Consider the following 13593-nt stretch of genomic DNA (forward strand, 5'->3'; position numbering starts at 1 on the left):
CACAGCGCTGTGCTAATCACAGGCAGTGAGACATTGCCCCGATGTGCGGCTGCAGAGATCGGGTATTGTCTCACTGCCTGTGATTAGCGCAGCGCTGCGTTGACTTCCTGGCACGCTTTGCACGTGGACCATGTGAACGCACCTGAGCTCATCCCTGATATTCATATGTGTCATTGGCAGGACACAATTTCACAGGAGACAAATCTTAACCTCACCCCTTCAAAGTATACTACAACCATCATCAATTAAAATGGAATTACGGTTTGACTGCTAAATAATCAGATAGCTAGATCACAGAAATGTATTTATTTTATTTCTAGGATAATATAAACAGCAAAACGTTCTAAATAAACAAGTAGAGCTTATTGATTATACGCAATCAAGTAATGTGTGATAATAAAAAAAGTAAAAAATCAGAGTCTGTCATATTAACCATAATTAAACCAAAGTGTAGGATGGGATACTTCTCAGGAATATAAAAGGCTGTGATAACCAGCAGATAAGAGGAGGCGCTATCATTTAAAAAAAAGTGTCTGAAGGAACCAGATCAGATTTTCAGTTTATTCTCCATACTGGGGGGATAGTTTTGGAAGTTTGGCTTCTGTGGATATAAAGAGTCTTCATTTAAACAGTCTGATATACAAGTAACAAATGCTGTTAGATGTCTTCCGGGTAAATATATATACAAAAAGAAAAAAAAAACACCCTTTAGATCACACATACATTGCTTTAAAAAACAAGTAATATTGTTTGTATTCAGCTACTGCTATTGTCAAATATCTGTGTTTATGATGAAAAGCTGAAAGCCGGCTTACAGTGGGAGGGCCTGCTCTGTGAGCTAGAGGGTAGAAGGGGGAAGGTATAGGTAGACTTAGAGAAGGGTGGGTGTCGCCTTAGTGGTGATGATCACTAGTAATCCAATGAGAAGGCAGTAGATGTAGAAGTCTACAGAACTGAATAGGATGATGTCATGAGATGATGTCATCAATGTGTTCCTTACTGCTCACTGTTCCCTCTTGGGGTGGGGAGGAAACCTGTAAGTGAAAGTGAAACTGCTTCAAGGACACATCAGTTCCCCTCTCCTGCTTGATGAGATTTTAAATGTTTCATACTTGAGAGGGAAGATGTAATGATGTGTAGGCTCTAAGTTATAGTTCAGGTTCCATTGTTATGCCTAGTTCCTTTTGCATGTTAGGAAACAGTTAACAGTTTTAGTCATGTGATCTGGGGGAGGGGTTAGTTGTAAGATGGATGCTGCTGAATAAACACCAGGCTCATTCTCATGCTCCTTGCTGTCTGCCTATCTTTGGTGTTAAAACATCACATGTGCAAATCTAAGTACTGAATGGACACACATGCATTTAGTAGGTAACATAGCACCTATCTAGTAATTATCTGTGAATTTAGCTGTTTATTTGGGGTCCAGGCTTTAAACATGCCTATTACCAGAATACAGAATTGTCTATCTGATTTACATCCGTGATGTCATGAAAGTCGCATGACTCCCATTGTTCCTGTAAACGTCTCCGTTCTCATTAAGGTTTAACCAACTGAGTTTTCATTCTGTTAATAATTACACTCAGTAATGACTAACTTAGCAAATGTTTACATGTTAGCTGAGATAAAGGCTAATTAACAAAAAAAAAAAAAAAAATTACATGAGATTGTCATTGTTGGCCTCCATCTGAAAATGCTAGCTTCCTGGCTGTAATGCTGATCCCAGAGGATTTCACCATCTTCTAAATCACGACCTTTAAACAATGCAGCATATGAAGATAGAACTCGTGATTTAAAGGCTTGTTCTGGGCCGAAGAACTTAAGACATGGCAGCCAGGAAACTATCATTTTCAGAAGTATTAAACAGCAATGACAGCCTCCATATTTCTCAGGGCATGTTTCATTTAGCCTCTATATTGCCAAAGCTGTAAAGGGTCTTGCTGCTGCATAGTGAAGCCCGCTAAAGGCAGGAGGCAAAGATGCCAGTAAATCATGTATTGTTCTGTGACACAGACACCCACAAAGACTTAAATTCCAATTTAAGTTTTACACCTTCTCATTATTATTTTTTTATTTTGTTTCTGTGTGAAAATGCTGCTTTATGCTTTCAACTGCAATGCTCAGAGCTGAGTAACAGCCACACCCTTCATCACAAGATTCCTCACGCATATCTGTATTGCAGAGGTAGAGAGGGGGTCGTGTCAGACTGCGTCTGCTATTGAGTGCATTGTAGGTCGACCGCCGATGCCTATAATACGCCATGCACACTGGAGCTCATAAACAGCCATTTTTTGGACTTTGAGTGTGTTTTTTTAACAGCCCATAAACTCCACTCTGTTATCCTTTGTGTCCATGCACACATGGAAGTTTTTTAGCTTTTATCAGCAGTGGAGTTTATGGGCTGTTCAGCTGAAGTAGAAAGCAAAGGGCTTATGGGACTTTAAATGAGGTGCATAATTATATGCACCTGCACCTCCATCCCTAAATCAGAAATAAGAAAGGGATTTTTGGTACTTTGAGTGAAGCACTAGACACATGGTAGGAGAAATTATAAAATTGTTTAATTGGCATAAAAACAAAGCATACCTCATAACATGTGATACATGGTTGAACATAAGTAGTTTTATCTGTATACAAGGCGATGGCAGTTCAGCTAAAGTGCACCCGTTCCCCAAATTATTTTCTGTGTTCTAGTGCAGTGTTTCTCAACTCCAGTCCTCAAGGTGCCCCAACAGGTCATGTTTTCAGGATTTCCCTCAGATAAAACAGCTGTGGTAAATATTAAGGCAGTGAAACTGATCAAATCACCTGTGAAAAATAATGGAAAGCCTAAAAACAGATCTGTTGGGGTGCCTTAAGTACAGCAGTTGAGAAACACTGATCTAGTGTAGCCCATTGGATTCCTGGCCAAGGCGTTATGCAAAGCTGGAAAGCCTAAGGGTCTTTTCACATGGATGATCCGTTCAGGTCTGCCTGTCAGTTTTTCAGGTGGACCTGAACGGATGCTCCATAGAGCTCTATGGATCGCTGGATGTCAGCGGTGACATGTCCGCTGACATCCGAGCCGCTCCGATCCGGAAAAGTGTGATGGAGCAAAAAGCTATTTTTCAATCCGTTATCGGATCGGGTGAGGATGGACACTGCGGTCCGTCGTCACCCGATCTCCCATAAGGGATAGCGGCGCTGTGACAGGTCTGTCCTCTGCTGTGCAAGCGGATATCCACGTGGTGGATCATCACTGATCCACCCTGTGTGAAAGGAGCCTTAGACCCCTTTCACACCAAGGGCGTTTTGCAGGCGCTATAGCGTTAGAAATAGCGCTGGCAATCCACCCTCAAACTGCTGCTCGTTTGTCTCCAGTGTGAAAGCTCCGAGGGCTTTCACACCGGCGCGGTGCTCTGGCAGGACGTCAGGAAACGTCTTGACAGCAGCTTCTTTGGAGCGGTGAAGGAGCACCACAGAGGCCTACATGTCAGCAGTATGTGTAGATTAAAATTACACTATATTCTTATTCTCCCAAAAAATCCAAACTGGGATAGTGGGACTATAATGGCTTGGACACTGCCTTTATTTTAAATATCTTTGGCTCTGAAAATACCCTCAAATATTTGTTTTATCCATAAATGCTAAAATTAAAATAAGAAAAACCTAAAAACCTATGAAAGCAAATGTATTTATTACCACCACTTAGCTATGGATGATAGAGCTTGGTGTTCTGTGCAAGATACTCACAGGTACACTGTAAACTGCACTAGTCACATCCACTAAAGGGCTAAACTATTAGTGAGCAATGACATCACTTAGGCTGTGTCAATTCTAAAAAAATAAATAAAAACCTATGAAAGCAAATTTATTTATTACCACCACTTAGCTATGGATGATGGAGCTAGGTGTTCTGTGCAAGATACTGACAGGTACACTGTAAACTGCACTAGTCACATCCACTAAAGGGCTAAACTATTAGGGAGCAATGACATCACTTAGGCTGTGTCAATTCCAAAAAAAACCCTATGGTTAGGTTTACACACTCTGCTGTCACTGAAGCACCTCGAAAAAGTTGGGTCATTTTTCAGAGGCTTTTTTTTTATTTTTTATAGGAGGTGACATGTTCGTTCTTTTCTGCCCGTTTTAACCCTTTAAATGCTGCTCCGCCACACCTCACCCGAGTACATTAAGTTGTGGGGTGCTTCAGCTCAGCTCCATTCAATTGAACGGGTTAAATTCGGTTGTGGCACTACCCACCAAAGGCGACGGAGGAAATAACATCTGTTGTAGCCACAGAATGTGTAAGCCCCTATCCATTGCTTTCTCAGGCTAATATGGGGTGGTTGGGGGTGGACGGTAAAGACATGGCTCAACTGTTAAGATTATAGTAAGGCTTCCCATTGAAATGCCAGGTTTCTTGGCAAAGCCAAAACAGTTATTATGCGCCATCTTGGGGCTGATTAGTTACTGTGGGCAACAAGATATATATATAAACCTCTATTGGGCAATTCAGTGGCATTACTGTATGTCTGAAAATAGGTATGTCATGTTTAATTCGGTTTGCAAAATGGTTCTCTTTAACGTATGTATCAGTTAAAAAAAAAATCAGCTTTGTAACAGATTTATGTGAGGTGAGAAGAGATGAGTAGGAGGGAGCTTAGAAGAGCCTTGTTGCCCACGAGGTCACAAGGACAGCAATGACAGTTGCAAAGGAGGCCGAGGTTGTAGCAGCTGAATTGCAAAGATCAGTAATGCAGCACTCAGCCTTGGTTTTCACTTTAACGGAATTCATATAGGTTTCTTCAGACTCTCCAGTACACTGTGTGAGCGATGAACAGGTCTTCTTCTTTAAATATAGGGCACCTGCATCAAAATACACAGGAGATCAACAAAGCGTATCATTGTACATATAAACTCATTAAGGTGTATGTATGGCCTTAAGTTTCAGATAATCTAATCAAGGATTAAATCAAAACCTCTATCAGTATTTTTTGTTTAGTTTTTTGGTCTGTATGTGTCCTTCCTTCCATGGAAGACACTACAGGAAATAAAAGATCTTTAGTGTGAGTGGAAATCCCCTGTTAGACAGTTGCAACGAAAACAAGCATCTTCAATTAAATATTTCCTTCTGTTCTGGTGACAAGCAAAACTTTTTGAATCTTCCATCACTTATTATCCCTCTGCCAAAGGTCCCCAAGACAAACGGAGAGGGTGATTCTCTCCAGAAAGCACATACAATTAAGCAATGAGGAAAAAACAGGGAAGGGGAGAACCTGAGTGTAGTGTTAAAATGGTGACTTTAATGAGATAAGATTAAAAACACAAGATGATAGAAAATGCATGCTGTGTGGAGCTGCTTGCTTCCTTTGCTCCTGGAGAAACACTGTGATCCATTCCAGCCAGCTTTTCAATCCTTTTCAGCTATCCAGAACAGCGGTGGGACCCACAGAGCCATGTGGAAGACCAGGACTGCACTTTACTTTGACAAGCATGCATCTTCTATCATCTTGTAAGTGTTTTTAATCTTATCCTATTAAAGTCACCATTTTAATACTACACTCAGGTCGGCGCCTCCCCCTCCCTGTTTTTTTCCTTACATGTCTTGTAGAGTTCTGGACACACTCTGAAGGATGGCTGCCTTCCTTTTTAACTCTTAATACCACTTTCTATGGATACATCACCGTCAAGCTATTATAGCACTGACTATACCCCTAAGGATTACTCCATCTGGAGTGCCAGATAAACACTCACTATACTGCTAATTAGGGGGAGCGAAGACGAGTATTAGTGCGGAAAAGGGTTGGGTTATCAAAAAAGTGTCACCTTTCCCATCCCTGAATGGGCAAAGGGAGAGATTTTCCATTAACCTGTTTACAACAACAATATGTATACATGTGTCAGAAGGATGGGTCAGCATTAACACGAAGCCTGTGTCACTGTCTTGCCCTGGGGTGTGTACCCCCCCCCCCCCCCGGCTGTGCCTGAACTGTCATGGACAGCCCAGAGTCAACCACCAACACCATGGGGAGCCCGCCTCTCAATGATGTCATCACGGTTCACCCATTAACAGTGCTGCACAACCTATTTATTGCAACTGCGCCCAGCATTATAAGGGGGTTAATGTATATGTAAAGCCAAAACTTTTTTTTTTGTTTATTTTGGATTAAAGCGGAGCTAAAATCTCTCGATTAATATTGAAGTAGAAATACAGGCAAGTATTATTTAAGCTTAAAGTGATTGTAAACCCACATGAAAAAACAAAACAAAAAAAGCATACTAGCGTAGCATACTAGCTCATTATGTAATACTCGCCTGAGATCGAAGACCCCAAAGCGGTGCCCGTACAGAGCACCAGGCGGAGACATTTCTCCCCGGAGTTACTTCTGCGCTGTGATTGGCCGGAGCCGCGATGACATCACTCCCGCGCAACGGCACTCTTGCACCATTGCTTCAGTGAACATGTGCCGATGACGTCGGTACATACAGATACAGGGGAGGTTTAGGAGCTATCAGGGATAGCTTCGGGTAAACCTTATTATTGGCTTACCTGTAGCAAAAAGTGGATTGTAAGGGTTTACAACCACTTTAAAGTGTTACAGTAAAATCAGTCTATATATGCAGTAAAGCATGCTTGTTATATTTATTGCGGAACCAACAGGTTAATCCTGCAGATTGTTTAAAAAGGCTGTTTGATCCTGTCTTCTCCAATACTTCCCCTTTTAGCATTAGGAATAGAGTAAGAGAGGGTTATAACCCATGTCAGATTGTTTTTTGACATCTGTGTTCCAGTGGAGAGATTTGCCAATATTTCCTGTCCATAGCCAAAACAGGAAGTGATAAAAATCTCTGCAAATTAAGGGACTTCTTTGGGGGCCCCCAGGCCACCAAAAATATTGTCCCCACTTGACAACTTACCCTCTATTACTTTTCTGGGGACAACCCAAACTTTGGGGTTTCTTTTCATTTCATTTTTGATGTTAATAGTAAACAGGACAAATGGAGAGGGGGAATCTCACTAACTGGAGGTGTTCTAATCCATCTCCACTCTATCCAAAACTAAAAAAAAAGTTTTGCCTTTAGTTATACTTTAAACCTACTCCCACCCCCATTCTAAGCTCTATACTAACTATCCTGTAAAGATAAGATAAGATGTGTATACTTACCTAATCTAAGGGCGCACTGGTCCTCTCTTCAGTGGAGAAGAGGGACAGTGGACAATGGAAACCCCATAGTAAGCCTATGGGTGGCATTACTGCCCAAGCACTGCAGCTGTTGTTGCTGCTCCCTCCTCTCCACTAAGGCCTCATGCACACGAGACGCAGTTAAACGCGCGTTCAGATGCAGTTGGACAGTTTTTTCAACTGCCCCTGAACTCATTCAATGTTATCCTATGTGTCCATGCACACAGTCTCGTTTTTTTCCGTTTTTATGCAGTTGCGTTTAGGCTAGGTTCACACTATTGCGATGCGGGAACGCCGCGAATCCGCGGCGTTTTCCCGCATCGCTCACCTCCCGCCGGCAGTTCACACTGCCCTATGCGGACGGCTGGGGGTGTCAATGTTATGTTAATGACACCCCCAGATCCGTCGGCATATCGCAGTGCGATCTGCCGACTCGCACAGGAATCGGATCGCATGGTGTGAACCCCCATGCGATCCGATTCCGTTGCGGACCCAAAAAAGGGTCCTGTGCGAGTTTGCTGCGGGACAGCTGCGAGTTCAGCCATACTATCTGTATGGCTGAACTCGCAGTGCTACGGAGATCGGATGTGATTTGCTGTGCGAATCACATCCGGTTCTCCCCCCGCAGCGGTGTGAACCCAGCCTTAATCTCGTTTTTCCAGAAGCAAAAAAATGCGTTCAGAAGCAAAAATTTCCACGCTTCAGACGCAAAACGCGGCAAAACGCGGTAAAACGCGGCAAAACGCCGCTACCGCGTTTAGCCGCGTTTGCGTTTATATGCGTTTTTAAAGGTGACCTTTTTTTTTACATTAAAAATCTCAAAAATGATTGCAAATGATGAAAAACCATTAGAAAAATATTTTAAACAATCCCAATTGCAAGTGGACAATCCACAACTTGTGGCAAGTGACGTGGCAAGTGGACAATCCACAACTTGTGGCAAGTGACATGGCAGGTGGCAAGTGATGTGGCAAGTGGACAATCCACAACTTGTGGCAAGTGACGTGGCAGGTGAAGTGGCAAGTGACGTGGAAAGTGGACAATCCACAACTTGTGGCAGGTGACGTGGCAAGTGACCTGGCAGGTGATGCGGCAAGTGACCTGGCAGGTGACGTGGCAAGTGGAAAATCAACAACTTGTGGCAGGTGACTGGCATGTGACGTGGCAAGTGGACAATCCATAACTTGTGGCAGGTGACGTGGCAGGTGACGTGGCAAGTGGACAATCCACTTGTGGCAGGGGACGTGGCAAGTGGACAATCCACTTGTGGCAGGGGATGTGGCAAGTGACGTGGCGAGTGGACAATCCACAACTTGTGTCAGGTGACGTGGCAAGTGGACAATCCACAACTTGTGGCAGGTGATGTGGCAAGTGATGTGGCAAGTGATGTGGCAAGTGGACAATCCACTTGTGGCAGGGCACGTGGCAAGGGACGTGGCAAGTGGACAATCCACAACTTGTGGCAGGTGACGTGGCAGGTGACGTGGGAAGTGATGTGGCAAGTGGACAATCCACAACTTGTGGCAGGTGATGTGGCTGGTGACGTGGCAAGTGGACAATCCACATCTTGTGGCAGGTGACGTGGAAAGTGGTGTGGCAAGTGGAAAATCCACAACTTGTGGCAGGTGATGTGGCAAGTGACGTGGCAAGTGGACAATCCACAACTTGTGGCAGGTGACGTGGCAGGTGATGTGACAAGTGGACAATCTACATCTTGTGGCAAGTGACGTGGCAGCTGACGTGGCAAGTGACGTGGCAAGTGGACAATCCAAAACTTGTGGCAGGTGACGTGGCAAGTGATGTGGCAGGTGACGTGGCAAGTGACGTGGCAAGTGGACAATCCACATCTCGTGGCAAGTGACGTGGCAAGTGATGTGGCAAGTGACGTGGCAAGTGGATAATCCACAACTTGTGGCAGGTGACGTGGCAGGTGATGTGGCAAGTGATGTGGCAGGTGATGTGACAAGTGGACAATCCACATCTTGTGGCAAGTGACGTGGCAAGTGACGTGGCAAGTGGACAATCCAAAACTTGTGGCAGGTGACGTGGCAAGTGACGTGGCAGGTGACGTGGCAAGTGACGTGGCAAGTGGACAATCCACATCTCGTGGCAAGTGACGTGGCAGGTGATGTGGCAAGTGACGTGGCAAGTGGACAATCCACAACTTGTGGCAGGTGACGTGGCAGGTGATGTGGCAAGTGATGTGGCAGGTGATGTGACAAGTGGACAATCCACATCTTGTGGCAAGTGACGTGGCAGCTGACGTGGCAAGTGACGTGGCAAGTGGACAATCCAAAACTTGTGGCAGGTGACGTGGCAAGTGACGTGGCAGGTGACGTGGCAAGTGACGTGGCAAGTGGACAATCCACATCTCGTGGCAAGTGACGTGGCAGGTGATGTGGCAAGTGACGTGGCAAGTGGACAATCCACAACTTGTGGCAGGTGATGTGGCAGGTGATGTGGCAAGTGATGTGGCAGGTGATGTGACAAGTGGACAATCCACATCTTGTGGCAAGTGACGTGGCAGCTGACGTGGCAAGTGATGTGGCAAGTGGACAATCCAAAACTTGTGGCAGGTGACGTGGCAGGTGACGTGGCAAGTGACGTGGCAAGTGGACAATCCACAGCTTGTGGCAAGTGACATGGCAGGTGGCAAGTGATGTGGCAAGTGGACAATCCACAACTTGTGGCAGGTGATGTGGCAAGTGATGTGGCAGGTGATGTGACAAGTGGACAATCCACATCTTGTGGCAAGTGACGTGGCAAGTGGACAATCCAAAACTTGTGGCAGGTGACGTGGCAAGTGACGTGGCAAGTGGACAATCCACATCTCGTGGCAGGTGATGTGGCAAGTGACGTGGCAAGTGACGTGGCAAGTGGACAATCCACAACTTGTGGCAGGTGATGTGGCAGGTGATGTGGCAAGTGATGTGGCAGGTGATGTGACAAGTGGACAATCCACATCTTGTGGCAAGTGACATGGCAGCTGACGTGGCAAGTGATGTGGCAAGTGGACAATCCAAAACTTGTGGCAGGTGACGTGGCAAGTGACGTGGCAGGTGACGTGGCAAGTGACGTGGCAAGTGGACAATCCACAGCTTGTGGCAAGTGACATGGCAGGTGGCAAGTGATGTGGCAAGTGGACAATCCACAACTTGTGACAGGTGACGTGGCAGGTGATGTGGCAAGTGGACAATCCCCAACTTGTGGCAAGTGACGTGGCAAGTGACGTGGCAAGTGGACAATCCAAAACTTGTGGCAGGTGACGTGGCAAGTGACGTGGCAGGTGATGTGGCAAGTCACGTGGCAAGTGGACAATCCACAACTTGTGGCAGGTGACGTGGCAGTTGGACAATCCACAACTTGTGGCAGATGACATGGCAAGTGACGTGGCAGGTGATGTGGCAAGTGACGTGGCAAGTGGACAATCCACAACTTGTGGCAGGTGACGTGGCAGGTGATGTGGCAAGTGATGTGGCAGGTGATGTGACAAGTGGACAATCCACATCTTGTGGCAAGTGACGTGGCAGCTGACGTGGCAAGTGACGTGGCAAGTGGACAATCCAAAACTTGTGGCAGGTGACGTGGCAAGTGATGTGGCAGGTGACGTGGCAAGTGACGTGGCAAGTGGACAATCCACATCTCGTGGCAAGTGACGTGGCAGGTGATGTGGCAAGTGACGTGGCAAGTGGACAATCCACAACTTGTGGCAGGTGACGTGGCAAGTGATGTGGCAGGTGATGTGACAAGTGGACAATCCACATCTTGTGGCAAGTGACGTGGCAGCTGACGTGGCAAGTGATGTGGCAAGTGGACAATCCAAAACTTGTGGCAGGTGACGTGGCAAGTGACGTGGCAAGTGGACAATCCACAGCTTGTGGCAAGTGATGTGGCAAGTGGACAATCCACAACTTGTGACAGGTGATGTGGCAGGTTATGTGGCAAGTGGACAATCCCCAACTTGTGGCAAGTGACGTGGCAAGTGACGTGGCAAGTGGACAATCCAAAACTTGTGGCAGGTGACGTGGCAAGTGACGTGGCAGGTGATGTGGCAAGTCACGTGGCAAGTGGACAATCCACAACTTGTGGCAGGTGACGTGGCAGTTGGACAATCCACAACTTGTGGCAGATGACATGGCAAGTGACGTGGCAGGTGATGTGGCAAGTCACGTGGCAAGTGGACAATCCACAACTTGTGGCAGGTGCTGTGGCAAGTGACACGCTAAATACAAGTACACTGCAGCTCTCACAGCTGCTGCTACTCACTCTGGTCTCACAAAATTGCTGAAATAGTTAATTTTTGAGCTGGGGAGGGTCTATAATGTTAGCTTAACTAAACGCTTCTAGACGCAAACGCGGTAAAACGCGGTAAAACGCCGCTAAATCGCGGTAAAAATCGCGGCAAAACGCGCGTTTCTAAACGCCGGTTTCAACATGTGTCCAGCAGCGTTTGCATCTGCGTCTCGTGTGCATGAAGCCTAAAGCCTAAAGCCAGCCACAGGGGAGATCACGTGACTTTACTGGAGCATCCTTAGTATAGACATCTTGTCTTTACAGGATAGTTAGTATAGGGCTTAGAATGGGACTATGAGTAGGTTTAAGCTGTGATAGTATTAGCCCAGATTTCTAAATTAACTCTTTTTAATCCTAATGCTGCTAGCATTAGTAAACAGATAGGAAGGTATATTATATTTAACCTTTTTTTTTTTACATTTCTTTAGTTGCTTCCAGGTTTATGGCCTAAGCAAATAATGTCATACATCCCAGCCATCTTCTTGGGAATTTTATTTTTCATCTGGAGGAAAGGTTTTCTCTAAGCAAAACGCTAAGCAAACTCTCCTGTCTGTACGAGTGAGCTAAGGGCAGATGGATTCCAGGTAGTAACTTTTACATGAATCATCTGCCCTTACTGAAGATAGCTACAGCTAGAGATGCTAGTGGGATGTTTTTCAAAATGTTTTCTTGACACAATTAAAAAAGAAGACACGGATAGATGAGATGGCTTTATATATTCATAAGGGGTTTCAGTTGGTGGTGCTTGGATACTATTGAATTCAACTTTAAGTATAAAACTACTGTCAGGTTTTTTTATTAGAATATATGTCCCATTCCAATCATTTCATTTTGTCTTCTGTAGACACCACAGGAAGTATAGGGGGAAATCTCTCCACAATGATGTAAATCCTCCAAATCCACAGACGCTATGTGAGCTTGAACATGACTGGTGTTTGCTATCGCTGAATCTAAAGTAACATACCTAAACTTGCTGTCTCCGTCTTGCACACTTGAAGTAGGTCACAGGTTGATTTTGAAGGCACTGAGCAGAGGCCAAATGGGCAAGTGTAACAATCCAGCGCGCCGCCTGTTGAAATAAACAAAATACCATGTTGAGAAGACAAAATGGGTACAAAACACTATGCCAGAGTCAGTCCCCTATCTGACACATATACAGGTGCAAATAGAAGAATATATATTTTTATCTCTCTATGATGGTGGCAGCGTTTATGTCCTTGAGTCAGAAATCATCGGTGCTAGCTGATCTTGCATAGTGACTCTTCCCAGACTTGATTGAGTACATACCCATACACTAGGAGTGCAGCCTCATTCAAGTCAATGGGGACTTGCTGTGGCGGCACTGCCAGCTTTGTAGAAGGTTTCCGGCTAGAGGATGGAAACAATGTAAGAGAATTCCTCCTTCAAAAAGATTTAATGCGTTTTGTTACCCCAACATTTCATATTACTGATATGTGCCTGCTGTACCATGTATTTATATGAGAAAGCATCCCAATATCTTTATGTTGCTTCCTTTATATGAAATCCCAGGTATTCCTGCTAGTCCCCTTGATTTCCTATTTAAAACTGACCACACTAAGCAGAAAAACACACCATGGCCAGTTCTTTAGCTGTGCATCACATACTAGCCCATTATGTGCCACTTCCCTGCAAACAAAGCCCACGCTGTCCCCGCTGGTGGCCACATCCATCTTCGCTCCTCTTCCTTTCAGGGCAGCCAACTTCAGCTCTGTGACTGGCCAGAGTCACGTGATGTCACTCGACCAGTCACGGCACTTGCTAGTGAGGGCCGTTTCTTAACAGTGCATGTGCCAATGACATCATCAGCACACTATAAGGTAAATGTCACCTAAACGGCGCATGTTTAGGAGATATTTACAGTGCCTATAGGTAAGCCTTATTACAGGCTTACATATAGGTACAACTTCTGCATTGGGGGTATACAACCACTATAATACCTAACTAAATTGTACCTAAAGGCAAACTTTTTTTTTTTTTTTTTTCATTTGACAGACTGGAGGGGGTTTAGAGCACCAGTCAGGTTTTTATTACCAAATTAACTTTAGTATGTTTTTTTTACAGACATATTGCATTTTCCAAATCGTTGCTGACAAAAAAAATTAGAGCTACCACTATT

General features: G+C 45.0%; 1 protein-coding gene across 1 annotated transcript in view; it reads right to left on the reverse strand.

Annotated features, from left to right (window-relative positions):
* Nucleotides 1-2536: 2536 nt before the first annotated feature.
* LOC143935954 (lymphocyte antigen 6B-like) overlaps nt 2537-13593 on the reverse strand; it is a 28030-nt gene continuing 16973 nt past the window's right edge. The window contains exons 2-3 of the mRNA XM_077460232.1: nt 12421-12525; nt 2537-4845 (exon numbers count right to left, since the gene is read on the reverse strand). Coding sequence (XP_077316358.1) covers nt 4640-4845; nt 12421-12525 — 311 coding nt within the window. The 3' untranslated portion in view covers nt 2537-4639. The remainder of the gene's footprint in view (nt 4846-12420; nt 12526-13593) is intronic.

The sequence above is a fragment of the Lithobates pipiens genome, unplaced genomic scaffold (assembly GCF_037356315.1).
Source record: "Lithobates pipiens isolate NorthernLeopardFrog02 unplaced genomic scaffold, aLitPip1_a1.2 Scaffold_1, whole genome shotgun sequence".
NCBI classification, from domain to species: domain Eukaryota; kingdom Metazoa; phylum Chordata; class Amphibia; order Anura; family Ranidae; genus Lithobates; species Lithobates pipiens.